The 16,467-nt window shown below is 33.3% G+C and overlaps 2 protein-coding genes and 1 non-coding gene across 3 annotated transcripts; all 3 read left to right on the top strand.

The window, feature by feature from the left end:
- Positions 1-2,478: 2,478 nt before the first annotated feature.
- Positions 2,479-7,265, top strand: LOC122594826 (glucan endo-1,3-beta-D-glucosidase). Its single transcript, XM_043767137.1, has 6 exons — positions 2,479-2,630; positions 2,931-3,302; positions 4,691-4,980; positions 5,746-6,069; positions 6,403-6,697; positions 6,994-7,265. Exons 1-6 carry the CDS (start codon positions 2,552-2,554, stop codon positions 7,026-7,028), a joined length of 1,395 nt encoding a protein of 464 aa, XP_043623072.1. The 5' UTR covers positions 2,479-2,551; the 3' UTR covers positions 7,029-7,265.
- A 1,856-nt stretch (positions 7,266-9,121) lies between these two features.
- TRNAE-UUC lies at positions 9,122-9,193 on the top strand. The gene has a single exon. It is a non-coding gene; the product is annotated as a tRNA-Glu (tRNA).
- Positions 9,194-10,272: 1,079 nt separating this feature from the next.
- Positions 10,273-15,820, top strand: LOC122594827 (guanine nucleotide-binding protein subunit beta-2-like). The gene is made up of 6 exons (XM_043767138.1): positions 10,273-10,563; positions 10,642-10,736; positions 11,519-11,943; positions 13,579-13,945; positions 14,534-14,647; positions 15,437-15,820. Exons 1-6 carry the CDS (start codon positions 10,458-10,460, stop codon positions 15,470-15,472), a joined length of 1,143 nt encoding a protein of 380 aa, XP_043623073.1. The 5' UTR covers positions 10,273-10,457; the 3' UTR covers positions 15,473-15,820.
- Positions 15,821-16,467: the final 647 nt, after the last annotated feature.

Raw genomic sequence — 16,467 nt, 5'->3', positions numbered from 1 at the left:
CCCGAAGCTTGAAGCCATTATATCATTCTTACATAAAATATTTAAAATTTTAATAAATAAGCAATAAAGAGAAGTGATACGGTAAGCAACAATATGTCTAATATACGTTATATGCACAATCAATAGATTGCATAGTATTCAGACGAATCATGTTGGCGTATTGACACCAATCATATCAAAGGTCATGCAAAACTTGATTTTGTTGAATTTGAATAAATTGTAGTGTACGTTTAGCCGTTAGTTTTCATTAGTAAAAGAGAGACAAAATATAATCACGTGTATATAAAATTTTGCTAGCATAACTTTAAAATATAAATGGTTAACATGTAGTAAAATATTGTATAAACTAGCTATCTTTCAAAAATAATCATCGAGTACCATCTACAATACTTTACTGATCATGTCTCTAAAAGCTGTGAACAAACTCCAAAAGATTAAGAATATATTCTATTTCATATGTAATAGACTACTATCTGTAATGATAGTTACAGTTCACAAGGGATATTTATGTAAGTTACTATTATCATCATTTTTGGCTTCCATATACTACAAGTTTTATGTTATATAGGCGTTATTAATGTGGGTGAAAATCATCAAAACCATCTTTTTTTTTTCCCCACAATACAACGGTGAACCTTGTATGTATCCTAGACAACGAGATGTTGATCATGACCCGTTATAAGTACTCAGAAAGAAAAACCCTAAGATTTGTCTTCCTTGATGATCGAACTCAAAACCTTGAGTAACACCAGGAATGCTTCTTACCAGGTGGTCCCTTAGGTCATAGCTTCACAACTTATAATGAATATGAAGTATACAAATATTCTTGGTTTTTCAGTTTTATGCTATAAAATATCACAAATTTTCTTCCATGAAAAATTCTCAAACAAATGCCAAGGCTATTTAGATCCGCTCCTCATTTTTAGCAGGGTTCACCATTTGTATTTTGTTCCTACTTCCTACCAACTTAACGCTTATTTCCAAATGACAATAAGATGGAAAATATTTCCTAGATGTACGGATGTACCTACATCATCTTAATAAAACAATAATATCTATTCTCCTATGTTACCCTACAAGTAGTATAATTAGTACTAGTAACTTTTTGTGACAATCCAAAACATTATAAAAAGTTTAGACCTTGTTTCAAATACTTGTTACATTGGAAAAAAAATTGCATACGTAAGGTTGTTATAAAGTTTAGGGGTGAGTCCCCTACTCTTGTATAAAACTTACCCCTGATATGTGGATAAAAAGAACTTATCACATAATCTGTGGATCACTGTTAACATTTAAATATACCTTATGTATTGTTTTATAATTATAATTTTTCTACAACATATAATATTTTAAAGAAATTTTTTAAAATAATGCTAATTAAATATGTAGAATGTCATCATTGACAAAATAAGAATACAGTAGTTTTAAGTTTTTAATGAAATGCACTCCAAGCTCTCACGGAATTCCAAATTACCTTAAACAATTTATTGAATGGTCAAAGAAATTCGGCTATTCGTCACTCACAGTGCTACACCATATTCTATTAATTAACCATTAATCTAAAAGGCATCAACTGTTTTAAATACTCGAACTTGTTAATTAAGTATTATTACATTTGAAATTTTTATCTATATTATATTATAAAACAAAAAGTCCCTGTCTAAATTTAAGTTTCAACATATACATGTCCAAAATGTCTCTCCTTTATATTACTCCGTATATATTTATATAAAATAATTATATTACTCTTTCTCCCTCATCAAATCTCAACCAATCATTTTTTTCCCCTTCTTCATAAATCATGTATTCCCGAAGTTATTCAAAATCTTTTATTTCAAACACCGTACATCGATAAATCATAAAAATTATATGGGTGTTCTTAAAATTTCATGCTCTTTTATTTGAGATGTCATTCGATATACTTTCGACGAGTTTCTAAATCTAAGAGCGAAACCCGTACGACATTTGACTATCACACTTTATGACATATCAACTTCTATGACCTATCACACTCTATGAACTATCACCTTACCATCTCATCGTCGTAACGCACGAGTATTTGTTAAAAATGTGGCATCATGTCTGATTTAAAAAAGATATATTCCTTTAGAAAAACAAAACCTTCTTTTTGTTTATGCACTTTTATTTTTCTATTATCTTTTCCTTACCAAATATAGTACAAAACAATAAGTCCCCATTTAATACACTTTTATGATCTTTCCTGTGTCACTTTCAAAAACAATTAATTTACAGTTATAAACTATTCCAAAAATAAGAGTTTTGTTTCCAAACTTAACCATTTTTAATGACTCAATTACCATACGTATAACAAATATGTAAATTTCTCCACCGGCAACCACCACCTTGGTATTAGTCATTTTGCCACCGCCCCCACCGGTTAAACCCGACAAACATACAACCACTCTAGGCCCCCACCCACACCTCTTCAAATTTCTACTCAATTACCTTTTTTTCATATTTCATATTCTCATCATCATCTAGAATATTAAACTTTCTATCTCACACACTCGTACACACACATTTCAAATCCATGGCACCTCATCAACAATATTATTCCTTACAACTCTTCATTCTATTCACTTTTTTCCTTCATTTTCCCATCTTCACAAGTAAGTTTTTCACAATAAAAAAAAAAAGACACTATGAATCTTTATATTTTTTTAGTATATATAGAAACAATTCCGACTTTTGCTGCATAATTGTTTCTATCTCCTGATATTCGATATACAAAAAAAAGTGAAGTTTAGAAGTAAAATATTACTTGTAGATATTTTTTGTTAATGATTTTGAAAATGTTTTGTTATTGATGACAGCTCTTACGACCGTCAATAATATATGTTATTGTAGACATATATCTTGACTTGTGAGGTGGAACTTTTAACATAAAATGTTTTTTTTTTTTTGTGAAGATTCGCAGTCATTTATCGGCGTAAACTACGGGCAAGTGGCAGACAACTTGCCGGCGCCGGAGGCAACGGCTAAACTGCTGCAATCAACATCCATAGGAAAAGTGAGGATGTATGGAGCTGATCCAGCAATAATTCGTGCGTTAGCGAATACGGGTATCGGGATAGTGATCGGGGCAGCAAATGGGGATATACCCGCATTGGCTTCTGATCCGAATTATGCAACTCAGTGGGTTAACTCGAACGTGTTGGCTTATCCGGATAGTAATATCATTGTTATTACAGTTGGTAATGAAGTTATGACTGCCGTTGACCAAAGTCTTGTGTCTCTTTGTCTTCCTGCCATGCAAAATGTCCAAAATGCCCTCAATGCCGGTTAGTAATTTAGTATAATATATGCTCTATTTTCTCTTTGGCACTAGTTCACAACAAGTTTTTGTCATATATACCAATTACTGACAATTGTTAGTTTTGGTGTATATTGTTATAAATTTATCATCACTAAATGCATAAAAATGTGATACATTATAGTTACCGATGTTAGAAAGTTGTTATTTGAAATGATAGTATCACTATCTATTTGTGACTTTGTGTAATAAGTTATTAGTGACTATCTCAAAAGTTGTCATTCCTTTCTTACATGGTTTGGTTTTTATAGAAATTTGAAAAATAAAATAAAAGACTTGTAAAAAAAAGCAAATGGAAGTAGTAGGTTTTTTTTTGTGGCAAAGGCAGACTTTTTTACCAAGAAAATACTCCATAACCTTCCAATATTGTTTTCATGAGCAATACAATGAAAAGACTCCACTTTACAACACTTTACAAGGTGTAAAGTAGAATAATGGACATAATAGTAGTTAAGATTTTTCTTAGATTGACAATTTGACTTGTTTGAGTTTTGTTAAAGACTTAAAGCCAATAATGATTTGACATGCATATAAAAATGTTACCGGGCATAGCTATAATTTTTTGGTGATAAGTACTCCTTTTTTATGCAAGTTATTACATACAATTATAAAAAAGAAAAAATCCCCCAAATCTTATTGTTATGCTTTTCAAATTATATACTATTTTATTTCTATATATATATATAGATATTTATTTATAAAAACACGCATTTTAGAAGAAGAATATAGTAATTGGTAGCATATTCTTACATATTTGGTCCTTATTTTGGAAGTAAAAAAATCTCGTACTCTCAAAATAAATAATTAAAATTTACAGGTACTTATATTTTTACAAGCACATTTTGAATAAAATAGAAAAGAAGACTAGAATGTTTTATATGTATTAGCAAGATGTTCAGCTTTTTAATCAACAATTATAATCTTTTTGACCTTAGTTCAAGGTTGAGCTTTTAGTTCAGATTTTTAGCTAGCTTAGCCAAATAAACAGAGTATTTGAAGCTAGATTTCAAATTGATATACTTTCTGAAAAACTAATGAAATAAAAGGAACTATAAGATTTATCTTTTAACATAACATACTCATTATGATTTAACTATTTTAACTTTTAAACTCAAAATGGAAAAAAGCCCACAACCTTTTGATTGTTGGGTTTTCTAGCCCACATTTTCTTGATAGCTGGGTTACCTTGATACTATTGGGCTACACACCTGTATGGCTGTATCTACTAATTATAGTTTATACAGATATTGTTGTATAAAAAGGAAAAATACAACTTAAATCATAATGTTTCCTTAAAATAGAAAGTTTAGTGTTACTAAGAGTACTAAGACTGAATTCATTGTATAAACTATGCAGCATCATTGGGTGGGAAGATTAAGGTTTCAACGGTCCACTCGATGGCAGTACTGGCAGCCTCGGACCCACCTTCTTCGGCAACGTTTAATTCTGGGTTCAGTGATACAATGCGATCACTCTTGAAGTTCCATAGTGCAAATGGGTCACCTTTCATGATCAACCCTTACCCGTTCTTTGCTTACCAAAGTGATACACGACCTGAAACACTGGCATTTTGTCTCTTCCAACCCAACGCAGGCCGAGTTGACTCAGGCAATGGTATCAAGTACATGAACATGTTTGATGCACAGGTTAGTACACTTCATTGCCGTTAAAACAATTCCTATATCTTATTGTGGATGGATAACTACATGCTACACACGTATCTTTAATTTAATGTCAAGTTACCCTTTTATACTAGAAATACATACCAAAATCAAGAAACAATTTACAAGATGAAGTAAAATAACAAGTTTTTTGTAGAATTTTATTGGTAGTTTTTGTTGTACTATAATGTGGTTGCTCAAGTAATTACCTCGTTTATTTTGTCATTGGTTTTATGTTATGATGGCATATTTGCATAAGATATACAAAAAAAAGGAAAAGGTGAGTACATGTACATGTACTATGTAGGCATCTTACCACAAGAATATGGTTCCATGTGACTTATAACATGAACTTAAGATAGCATTCAATTCCATCAATGCCTTTTGATGATGCTGACCAAATTTCCATGTGAGAGGTAACCACACATGTAGAAGAAGTTACTGAATAATTATCTCATATGGTTACTTGGTTGGATAAACCGGGAACCTTTATTTACACCCTAACCAATTCTTTTTTTAACATTACACAATATTACATTATGACTTGAAGAAACTACACATTATATGTAATAAAATTTAAGATGGTCATTTGGTCCTTTTAGCACATTTGACTTTCTATGTAAGAAAGTTTGATGCCTATAAAGATATTTTGCAGTGACCTTTTTCTTACTGTATTCTGATAAAATATCTGATAGATAGTCTGATACTAAACCCATTGTTGAATAATCATAATTACTCTTTACATTATAGTTGGATGCTGTGAGGTCGGCTCTAAATGCAATGGGATTCAAGGACATTGAAATCGTGGTTGCTGAAACAGGATGGGCTTACAAGGGTGACGTGAATGAGGCTGGACCAAGTGTGGATAATGCTAAAGCGTACAATGGTAATTTGATCAATCACCTAAGGTCAAAGGTTGGAACGCCATTGATGCCAGGAAAGTCTGTTGATACATACATCTTTGCACTCTATGATGAGAACTTGAAGCCTGGGCCCGGCTCTGAGAGATCATTTGGGCTTTTTAAGCCTGACCTCTCCATGACTTATGACGTGGGTCTGTCGAAGAATAGTCAGGTTAGATGTTTCTCATATTAATTCTTTTTCAGTTCCTTTTTCTTTCATAACAATTTCGTGTAGAAGTGGCCTTCTTTGACCATTTATAGATAAATGGGTCAATTGTAGTTATTGATTGTTGAACAGCTAATAGGGATGATATACTTGCCACATTTTTGATATATGTACCAAAATGTTACAAGTTATACACACAAACCAGTAATACATAGTCATGGTAAATGTATATGTATTAATAGAGTTAAATGGGTACAATCAAATTATTTATTTGAATCGAATACTAGTCAAAAGACGTCCAAAGTGTCCTTTTAATGTATTCCTTTTGGTTGTATATAGACTCCGACATCGCCTACAACACCTACAACTCCGACAATACCTTCGCCAAGTCAAACAACAGGATGGTGTGTACCCAAACCAGGAGTCTCAGATGCACAACTGCAATCAAATCTAGACTACGTGTGTAGTCAAGGTCTTGATTGTGGTCCAATTCAACCCGGTGGTGCCTGTTTTGAGCCTAATACAGTAGCAGCCCATGCTGCTTATGCTATGAACCTCCTTTATCAAACTGCTGGCAGGAACCCATGGAATTGTGACTTCCTTCAAACAGCTACACTTACATCCAACAATCCTAGTAAGTTTCTTTTTTCTTTTAGCAACATTTTTAGGTTGACACTATTGAAAAAACAATAAAATATATTAATTGATCATTAAGCTTGCATCATTGTACTCTATAATACTATTATGAGCTCTATGCAGCTTCTTATACCACCAAAAGTACAAGTTAATTTACTGTTCTAACCTTATGTTATCATTTTGGGCAGTGTTCAAACTCTCGTACTCAAAATGTTACCGCTAAAGATACATTCTGATATTTATGTATGCAGTCTTTATCCCGCATTACTAATTCGCTTACTTGATTTTCCACAGGTTACAACAATTGTATATACCCTGGTGGTAGATAAACTTCTATGTTGTTCATTATGAAAAGATTATTTAAATCCATGAAATTCAAGGTATCAAAAAAATGAAGAGTGGAGACAAATAACAGCAAGTTAAAATGCTTGATGGCCCATCTTTCTATAGACAGGGTAACTAAATTATGTTAATAACTATCTCCAATAAATATTCAATTAACTTATTATATTTTTTTTATATTCATTTTTGCATCTTAAATATCAAAGATGGGGTTACGCTTAGAATTGTAGTATGGTTGAAACTATGAGATGTGAAGCATTTGTTTATATAGTTTAGTAAATTGTAGATTATTTGCTTTATTCTATCATGTAGACGTACAACCATCCAATAGTGTCTATTAAAAATTGTCGAACGTAACATTTAGGTAAGTTGGTTGTATTATTACTAAGCTGAATGGGATTTCCCTATTCAGGTTACTAGGTTAGTTTTAGCAAGGTTAGAACAGGACATGTCTAACTACTTGGAAACCACTAGGACTGGTTGTCTTATTGCTAAAAAGTTAAAACACCAAGACTGCCGACTTGTTGCTTTTTAAGGCCAAATAGAAGCTATGTTACACTTTTCCTTACATATACCAAATACCAACCTCACTTCCACTCATATATAGAATGAAAGTGTCAAAAGGAGGTCACCACACACACACGCACACATATAAACTTCTCTAAGAAATGAAATGTTGTGAAATTCATGAAAATAGTCTCTAATATTACACAGGGAGTATATATGATTAGTAGGTTATGGAAGCAATATAAAAGAAATGCGACAGGGCGTTACACGCAGAATCATAGATCTTATTTTAGGAGATGGACCTTCCAATCACATAATGCAAAATCAGCCGCGATTGGATCTAGGTTGCACTCCCACTGTTTTCAGGTTTGTAGAGTCACTAGATCTGCAAATATGTATATATATCATGATGTAAGAATGTTAATATCCACAACATACAAGGCTAATAATGGATCAATGAACAAATAATGATAAACGAACCGTTGGGAGTAAATGTCAGGGGTGCGATCCACATGGACAGCGTCGTTGTTTTTTTGAATGTGAGCCACTTTCCTGAGGACCGATTTAGAAATAAACTTGTCTCCAGAAGCCAAAGTTATTTCTGGACTGTCGACTTCTGGAACCATGCTTCTATTGCTCTTATTGACTTGCACGCCTGGATGGTGAACCAGCTGTGCTGTGACACTCCTTACTGCAAGGAATACCGCTCCTCCTGTAAATCCAAGCAAAATATATATGGGGAAAAGATCGGCTCTTGATTTAAGCTTAGCTCCGGCATTCTTTGTGGTGCTGGTTGAAATAAAGGCGCGTTGGATCTTTATACTTGGTCCACTCAATTGGCTGCGGCTAGAAATTGATCGCAAGTATCTCTGCATGTACATATACCTTAATTTGTTATTCATCATTCATCAACCAAAAAAGCTTTTGTCTTAGCTAGCAGTTATTCTGATAATTACTACTAACCATCAGGTTTTGAACTTTTGAATATATCCTTTTATTTGAATAGTTATATAACGTTTGAATATATCCTTTTTTTAACAAAAAAAATAATAATAATAATAATCAAAATCTATTCATGCATCCACCCAAATTTTACTTGCATATAAAATGCGCCTATAATGAGCATATATATATATATAACGTTCGTTAGTTAATAGAATGAGAGAAAAAGAAATGCGCACCGTAGCAAACAAAGCCATGATATGATATGATGTGATATGATTGATTGATGAAGCAAATTTTGATGAAGAATTATAACAAGAGTTATATATATGCATAAAGCTTGTGGTGTTCATATTTGTAGGAACGGATACATAGGCTGTCCATACAACTAAAAATGCAATTTGCATTAGATGAGAGATATTGGGGGATGATCGAATTGGATGGTAGAGAGTGTAAATAGGAATAATGGCATATACATATGATACACATGTACGTATACGCTTTAAAAGTAGCAGTAATTATCTTACATGTATAGGTTTGGCTCAGAAACGTACAGTTCCTAAAAGAAATGGTCTTCTGATTCAAATGAAGTGTGTATTATAAAAGTTCTTAAACTAATTTATAACATGAATCCATTGTCGTCCAGCGGTTAGGATATCTGGCTTTCACCCAGGAGACCCGGGTTCGATTCCCGGCAATGGAATTTTTTTTTCATTTCGCCGAGGTTTTCAGTAATTTTGTGTTGTAACTGACAACTTAATTAGACCATCAGTATCCGGAGTATCCGCAGGCCAACATATGTTATTTTCTAAACTAAAGTAGGTTATACTTCATAACAACTAATAAGTATGAGGCATGAGCTTTTTCTTTTTTAATGCCATATATCGTGGAGAAAAATTATACTCTATAAAAAGAAGATATACAAAAAAAACTATACCTATTTTGTTGATGTTATTTAGACCAAATCGTCTTTGTATCTCATAAGATATTAGCATTGGGTCTAAAACTTAAGTTAACATAATTAACACAACACTTTTAAATCATACCTTCTTGGCTCTAGCCCCATTGAATCCATTAATTGACTGTTATTGATTGTAATTTTTAATTCTATCCTATAAGACAAATGATGACAAAGCAGCATGGTTGGATCAGTAGTAAATATCCTAGTCTCTGAAAAAAGAGGTCATGGGTACGATCCTTATCCCATACAAAGGTTGGAGGGTCTTTTCTATCATTTAGGTTTATATAAGTATATACATGATTGTTGTGCTATTAAGAATACTTATGTTAAAAGATGTGTTCAATTGTTGTTCAATTAAAAAATTTACTACCAACAAATTATCACTTTAAACTACTGGTATATAGAATTTTAAAAAGTCTCCTAGTAATGCAAGATCCGGATTCGAGTATTAACGAGGATACAAGATTTTATTCCAATTATAAATCGTGTCTTTCAAGCGGTTTAATTGAGAGGTTTCTACTTTTATAAGATATCAAAGATGAAGAAATATTCTAGCACGAACTCAAGTAAGAAGATATATCCACATCTTAAAAATGATAATACTATAACGAAAAATGCAGATTAAACTAAACACCAACATGTAAACACACATCTCATTTCACACTTATTATTCCACGTCATATATTCCACGTCATCGTGGCTGCTATGGTCAACTTCCTTCCATCTCCACTTTCATCAACTTTTCTTCTCTCTATCTCTTTCACACAGACACGCACATATTAATATTCTAAAACCCCTAAATATATATAAGAAAAATAAATAAATAATTTGCATACAAAATCTGTAAATCTATCTATCATCATCATCCACAACATATAAATTAATAAATATGAAGAAGAAGATCAATCGTTAATACTCAAGTTCACAAGATAATTTATCAAAATAATAGAATAATTATATACATATAGATATAGATATATATAGAGAGAGAGAGAGCGAGCGAGAGATGTCTGTAGCTGAGCTGAGAGAGAGACACTTAGCTGCTACTGAAACTTTAAATTCACTTAAGGAACGCTTACGTGAACGCCGGATTCAACTTCTAGATACCGACGGTACGTAAGATATATAATATATATGTATGTATGTATGTATATAAAATGTAGTTAGTTATTAGATCTATATGCATACAGTTGCGAGTTATGCAAGAGCGCAAGGGAAAACAGCGGTTGAGATTGGACCGGCGGATCTAGTTTGTTGCCGGGATTTACAAGGACATACCGGAAAGGTCAGATTGAATTTTTTTTGTTTTATTTATAAAATTAATTAATGATGATCTGTTGACCTAATCTTGATTATGATGATTGATAGTTTTGTGTTTCTGTGAATTTAAGTGCTTTTTTTTTGGGGGGGGGGGGGGGGGGGGGGGGGGGGGGAATGATTAGGATGTGATTATGTATGTATTATTAGGTTTATAAGATATGATTAGTTGTTTTTTCCAAGGCACTTTTTGCAGCTATTATTGTTTTGTAATTTAACTAATTTTGTTTCTAGTACATATCGATATTATATAAACAGTTCCACTAGTTCGACAGTCAATTTATAGCAACTTCACAAAAGTACGTGATCTTTGATTGCTGATTACTTCTCTGATCGGCATCAGACGTGTTATCTTTTCTCCTTTCCATTCAGGAATGGTTGAAAAAGCCTCATTATGAGGATAATCGGTCCTTTAGTAATGTTATTCCGTAAATTGTTCTTGATGTTATAATGCCATCTTTAGTCCCTAGTAAACTCTTTAGTAATATGTTTTTATATGTCATGACTCATCTAAACTTTTCCTTTGGTGCTTAAGGATGATCTGTGACCACTTTTGTGTTTCTTTCCATTTTAAAGATTGATAAAATAATTTAGGATATGGGTAGCTTGATAATTAATTAGTTTGACCCTTTATAATATGCCTCCTAGTCTCCTACTTAAATAAAAGTTTCAATTTTTTTGTTGGGCCTTATGATATTATTATTGCTAATCCTGGAAATATGTAAATGGCAACATCAAATTAAATGTCAGGTGTATTCACTAGATTGGACTCCTGAAAAGAACCGGATAGTTAGTGCATCTCAAGATGGAAGGTTGATAGTTTGGAATGCTCTTACAAGTCAGAAAACTCATGCCATTAAACTTCCATGTGCATGGGTTATGGCATGTGCCTTTTCTCCAAGCGGACAGTCAGTTGCTTGTGGTGGCCTTGATAGTGTATGCTCCATCTTCAATCTTAGTTCACCGCTTGACAACAACGGTACTATGCCTGTATCAAGGATGCTTAGCGGGCACAAGGGTTATGTGTCTTCCTGTCAGTACGTACCGGATGATGATACTCGGTTAATAACCGGTTCTGGGGATCAGACATGTGTTTTGTGGGATATAACTACAGGATTGAGAGCATCCGTCTTTGGAGGCGAGTTTCAGTCGGGGCATACCGCAGACATTTCGAGGTATTTTGTATCCAAACTGATGTTTAATATATATGAACAGTTACATTTTTTCTATCACTGACACCTATCATCTTGTTTTAACCTTCACATCTGGCACTAAGCTAGTGATTGGTTTTTCTTTCTCCTTTTCTTGAATGAATCTATCCAAATTATTCCCTTTTTTGGGAAATGCGGACTATTACCATTATCAATATAGCACAAATACTCGATTACAAATACATAGTAGAGATTAACTTTTACAATGTTACATGCTACAAGATATAACATGAATGAACAAAATTAGTACTGCAAAAAGTCACGACACAATCATAACCATTACAACAGCATAAGAATTGTGACCAAAGACAACAGCTCAAAGCCAAAATATATAATAGATGCATATGGGTTATTTTATGTTATTTATGATTCATTGCATGGAAGGAACATATTAGTGGGTATCATCCTCGATCTCTTTACAAGAGGTCTCATGTTCGAATCCCACTAGTTAAAATCTTGGTGATGGCCAGGGAAAGGTTTGGAAAGGGTCACGGGATACCCTGGTTACCCGTATTTGTATGTTGTTGCAATCCTTCAAAGTTGTAAACGTTTTTAATCTTCACGTCTGATGCTCTAGAGCCTTGTGCTGGTTTTAGGATAGGGAGACATGGCTTGAATATTGGGGTCACTTGTGGCATTCAATTTTTCTTCTGGCTTTAAATAAGGAAATCAAAATCCTTAATGTAACCTGATAAATACCTAATTACTAGATTAGTTTATCTAAAAACCGAGTGAGTTTTCGCTATGCAATTATAATTGCCAGTCATCTAATTTCTTGAAATACTTGACATAACTGACCTGTAATTGATTCGTGCCAGTGTTATGTTTTATCTCTAATGGTTCAATCAGGTAAAATAAAAGATTTAACATAGAAAGGAATCTGGTCAAATGGATCAAAAGTATTCCTAAGTGTATTTTGATGTTTAGAATCTCCCAAATTGTTTGATTTGAAAAGTTAGAATTTTAGTGATAATATAACCTTTGGCACGTTAATAGCTATAAATTTTTTATTTAATTAAAAGTTTTCAGTGTCTTGAAATATAATATTTTAGGCCAACCTGATTTCAATCCATACCAACAAATCACAATTTATGTGCCTTGACCTGTCAACCCGCCCACTCTACCTGCCAATCAGATACATTTCTACAATGCAATTGATATTGTCAGTGACCAGTCATGTAATTTTTTTAATTTACTTGGCATAATTGGTCATTTTACTTATAAATGGGTCGATTTATCACCTCTAACGACTCAATTGGGTAGATTAAAGAAGTTAGCTAAAAGAACACGTGTCAAGTGGGTTTTAACAGTTTGGTTGCCACCCTAAGTGTACTTTTAATCATAGAACCTCCAAAGTTATTATATTCAGAAACCATATGCATTTCGTGGTTATTGTTAACAATCAACTCTTAAAATTTATCAAGAAAACTCACAAATTTTAAACGAAGTATTTTTAGGCCAACCTAATTGATTGTCTGTCCTGTCAGTTTACCACTGGTATGTTTATTTATGTGCTGTATTCTTTACCTTTCTTGCTTTCTGACTTAACTTATAAGTATGGTAAAAGATTGTTGTTATATATGCTGTTCATGGTTTCAGTGTGTCGATCAATGGGTCCAACTCAAGAATGTTTGTCTCTGGCTCTTCTGATGCAACTGTACGTCTTTGGGACACACGTGTTGCAAGTCGGGCAGTAAGAACGTTTCATGGTCATGAAGGGGATGTTAATTCTGTAAAGTTCTTCCCAGACGGAAATAGGTTCGGAAGTGGATCAGATGACGGAACATGCAGACTTTTTGACATTAGAACTGGACATCAGCTCCAAGTGTACCCTCCTCAGCAGCAGCAGCATGATGATAATAACACCCCTACTGTGACTTCTATTGCTTTCTCCATATCAGGACGTCTACTCTTTGCTAGCTACTCCAATGGTGATTGCTTTGTTTGGGACACTCTATTGGCAGAGGTAATTATGATTAGTTAAGATAAGGAGGGTATATAGCTGTAGCACATAGTGTAGAGTTGGCATGATGGACAGGCTGTGTAACTGGTTGTTTATGTACTGTTAAAACGGACTGAATTAGGTTTACTAGAGCAGTATCATTACAATAGTCATCTAGTTATATTCTTTAAAAATGTGTGGGAAGTAGTATGCATTAAACATAGACTTCGTAGGCAACTTTTAATCGGTTCTACCCGTCTCATTTTTAGCTAAGTTTTTTGATTTGAGCAGTTTGAGATGAATCACCCCATTCATAACTAAATGGGTCAAAGTTGTTACCTTTATGGCCTTATGCATCACTGAATATGTGGATATCAAATATCCGTTTCTCTTTTCATCAAGTAGACGAAATCTTTATTTCGTTTCAATTCATTTAGATGGGAACTACAAGTCAAAATGTTTAATGGAAAGATTAATCGGGCTCAAGACTCTGTTCTTACAAATTTCTTTGAAGATAGGATATATTCATAATCATATATTAATTTATAAACAGTGGAATTGTGGAAAGTGACTGGTTTGAGTAATTCTTTTATGAACATTTTTTAATGATAGGTTGTTTTGAATCTTGGAGATTTCCAGAACTCGCATGAGGCTCGTGTGAGCTGTCTAGGTTTGTCGGCTGATGGCAGTGCCTTGTGCACAGGAAGTTGGGATACGAGTCTCAAGGTAAGCCCAAATTCTACTATATCATGTTGCATATCCATCTATTGTAGACTGTAAAATGGGAGCGCATAGTAGAGGTGTTAAAATGCATTTGTTGGGTAATGAGTCAAAATGGATCATCTCGAGTTGACCAGCAATACATTTTACCAAAAGTTAAAAACCACAAATGATTAGGGTATCAAATTAATACAGATTTTATATCAATAAGAATATAATTTGTTAAATGGAACGATTTAAGAGGTTTTATGCATTAAAAATACACTTTGGATGACTTTCCTCGAGTTTGACCCATACAAGCGTTTCCCTTTAATGCAAGCTTTTGTCTTTTCCTTCTTTGCCTTTTTAGTTATAACACATAATTTGAATCGAAAATGCACAAGTAATTGGGTCAAAGTTTCCACCACTACTATGACTTATTGGTGAGATTTAAGTTATTAGGTATTCTAGAAATGAACTACGTCATCCATTCAAAGCTGATATTTGCTTTGAGCTTAGGGCAAAAAAGTTATCGTTATAGTACTAGTGCTGACTGTCGGAGGGCACCGAAATTAAGATGTGTTCTACTTTTCCTACTGTCTGTGGGAACTTATAACATTTGCTTCTTTTTTTTTGGCGAGCTTGTGTGCTCATGTTTTTCATTTACTGACAGTGGTCAATAAACATTCTTTTCTATTGTGGTTATGGAAATGGGTTTTATACTTTCACTCAATAGACAGATCGCATCTGATGTTGCAAATTGTAGAACTTGGAAACCTAAAGATTCTAAAGCCTTTTATTTATTTATGTGTACAGATTTGGGCTTTCGGAGGGCACCGGACAGTGATCTGAATTTCTAAAAACACTGGTTCTATTGGTAACTACCACTTTGATTTGCATCTTTCTTGACCCATGTATCCGTTTATGATTTGTTAGTTAACCTTGTGGAATGAGGGTAGAACTGATGGTAAATATTTTCATCTTGGTCCACAAAGTTGAGGATTGTTCATATAACAGTGGCAAGGGTTTCCTTTAATTAGTGCCTCTGTCCATGCAAAATAGGGTTAGAATGGTATGATTGAAGTCAAAATCACTAATACAATTGTTTTCCAATTCCCCCGGACCAGCATCTTACAATGCTCATCTTTCAAAAAAGTTGTGTGGAAATAGAATTGTATGAAATGTAATTAATTTTCTGTTTGTGACTATCTTTACTAACGAAGTAATTATATAGCCACCTAAAAGACATGGGTTAGGTCGTGGTATTGTTGATCGTCATCTGATTTTTTGAACTCCTGAGTCGATCAGGGTTTATCAGTTTTAGGCAAGTAAAAGAACCTTGATCGATTTGTGGGTGTTTTCTTATCGTTTATGATGGTAAAGAAAAACCATTTCAACATTGGGTCCTATTATTTGAACTCCCTCTCAATGAAGTAGTTTGTATGAATCAGGTCATGCTGCTTCTTTTTCATTAAAGAAACCCATTCATTTAGATGTTTGAAGTCGAAATTGTTGACAATGATGTAACAGTGTGAAATAATCCCAAAACTAAATATGTATATGACAAATAATCGTTTATTAGGATGCAACACGATCTAGCTTATGAGATTTACATGACAAATCGACCTACATTATCAACACTATATAATTAAGGTTATTGTCTTGAGTTTATAATAAATTAAGTGATTTCATATTTTGTTTTGCTGGACACAACTCTACTCAGAGCTTACGTTAAATTATTAAAATTAATGGTTCTCTGGTCATAAAAATAGGACAGTGATAAAATAGCAATCTGCTTTCATGTTTACCAGAACATATATTAACTTTTTTTTAGATATTTACTTTAT

This window comes from Erigeron canadensis, chromosome 4 (assembly GCF_010389155.1).
Source record: "Erigeron canadensis isolate Cc75 chromosome 4, C_canadensis_v1, whole genome shotgun sequence".
Classification (NCBI taxonomy): Eukaryota; Viridiplantae; Streptophyta; class Magnoliopsida; order Asterales; family Asteraceae; genus Erigeron; species Erigeron canadensis.
Note: the sequence above shows the minus strand (reverse complement) of the source record. Positions and strands in the feature narration are given on the sequence as shown.

Excerpts from the sequence above, each read along its gene's own strand:
- LOC122594826 (XM_043767137.1), top strand. The coding sequence starts at position 2,552 with ATGGCACCTCATCAACAATATTATTCCTTACAACTCTTCATTCTATTC. Across the intron at positions 4,981-5,745 it reads TGAACATGTTTGATGCACAG|TTGGATGCTGTGAGGTCGGC; the intron begins GTTAGTACACTT and ends TTTACATTATAG. Across the intron at positions 6,070-6,402 it reads GTCTGTCGAAGAATAGTCAG|ACTCCGACATCGCCTACAAC; the intron begins GTTAGATGTTTC and ends GGTTGTATATAG.
- LOC122594827 (XM_043767138.1), top strand. The coding sequence starts at position 10,458 with ATGTCTGTAGCTGAGCTGAGAGAGAGACACTTAGCTGCTACTGAAACT. Across the intron at positions 11,944-13,578 it reads CATACCGCAGACATTTCGAG|TGTGTCGATCAATGGGTCCA; the intron begins GTATTTTGTATC and ends TCATGGTTTCAG. Across the intron at positions 14,648-15,436 it reads GTTGGGATACGAGTCTCAAG|ATTTGGGCTTTCGGAGGGCA; the intron begins GTAAGCCCAAAT and ends TTATGTGTACAG.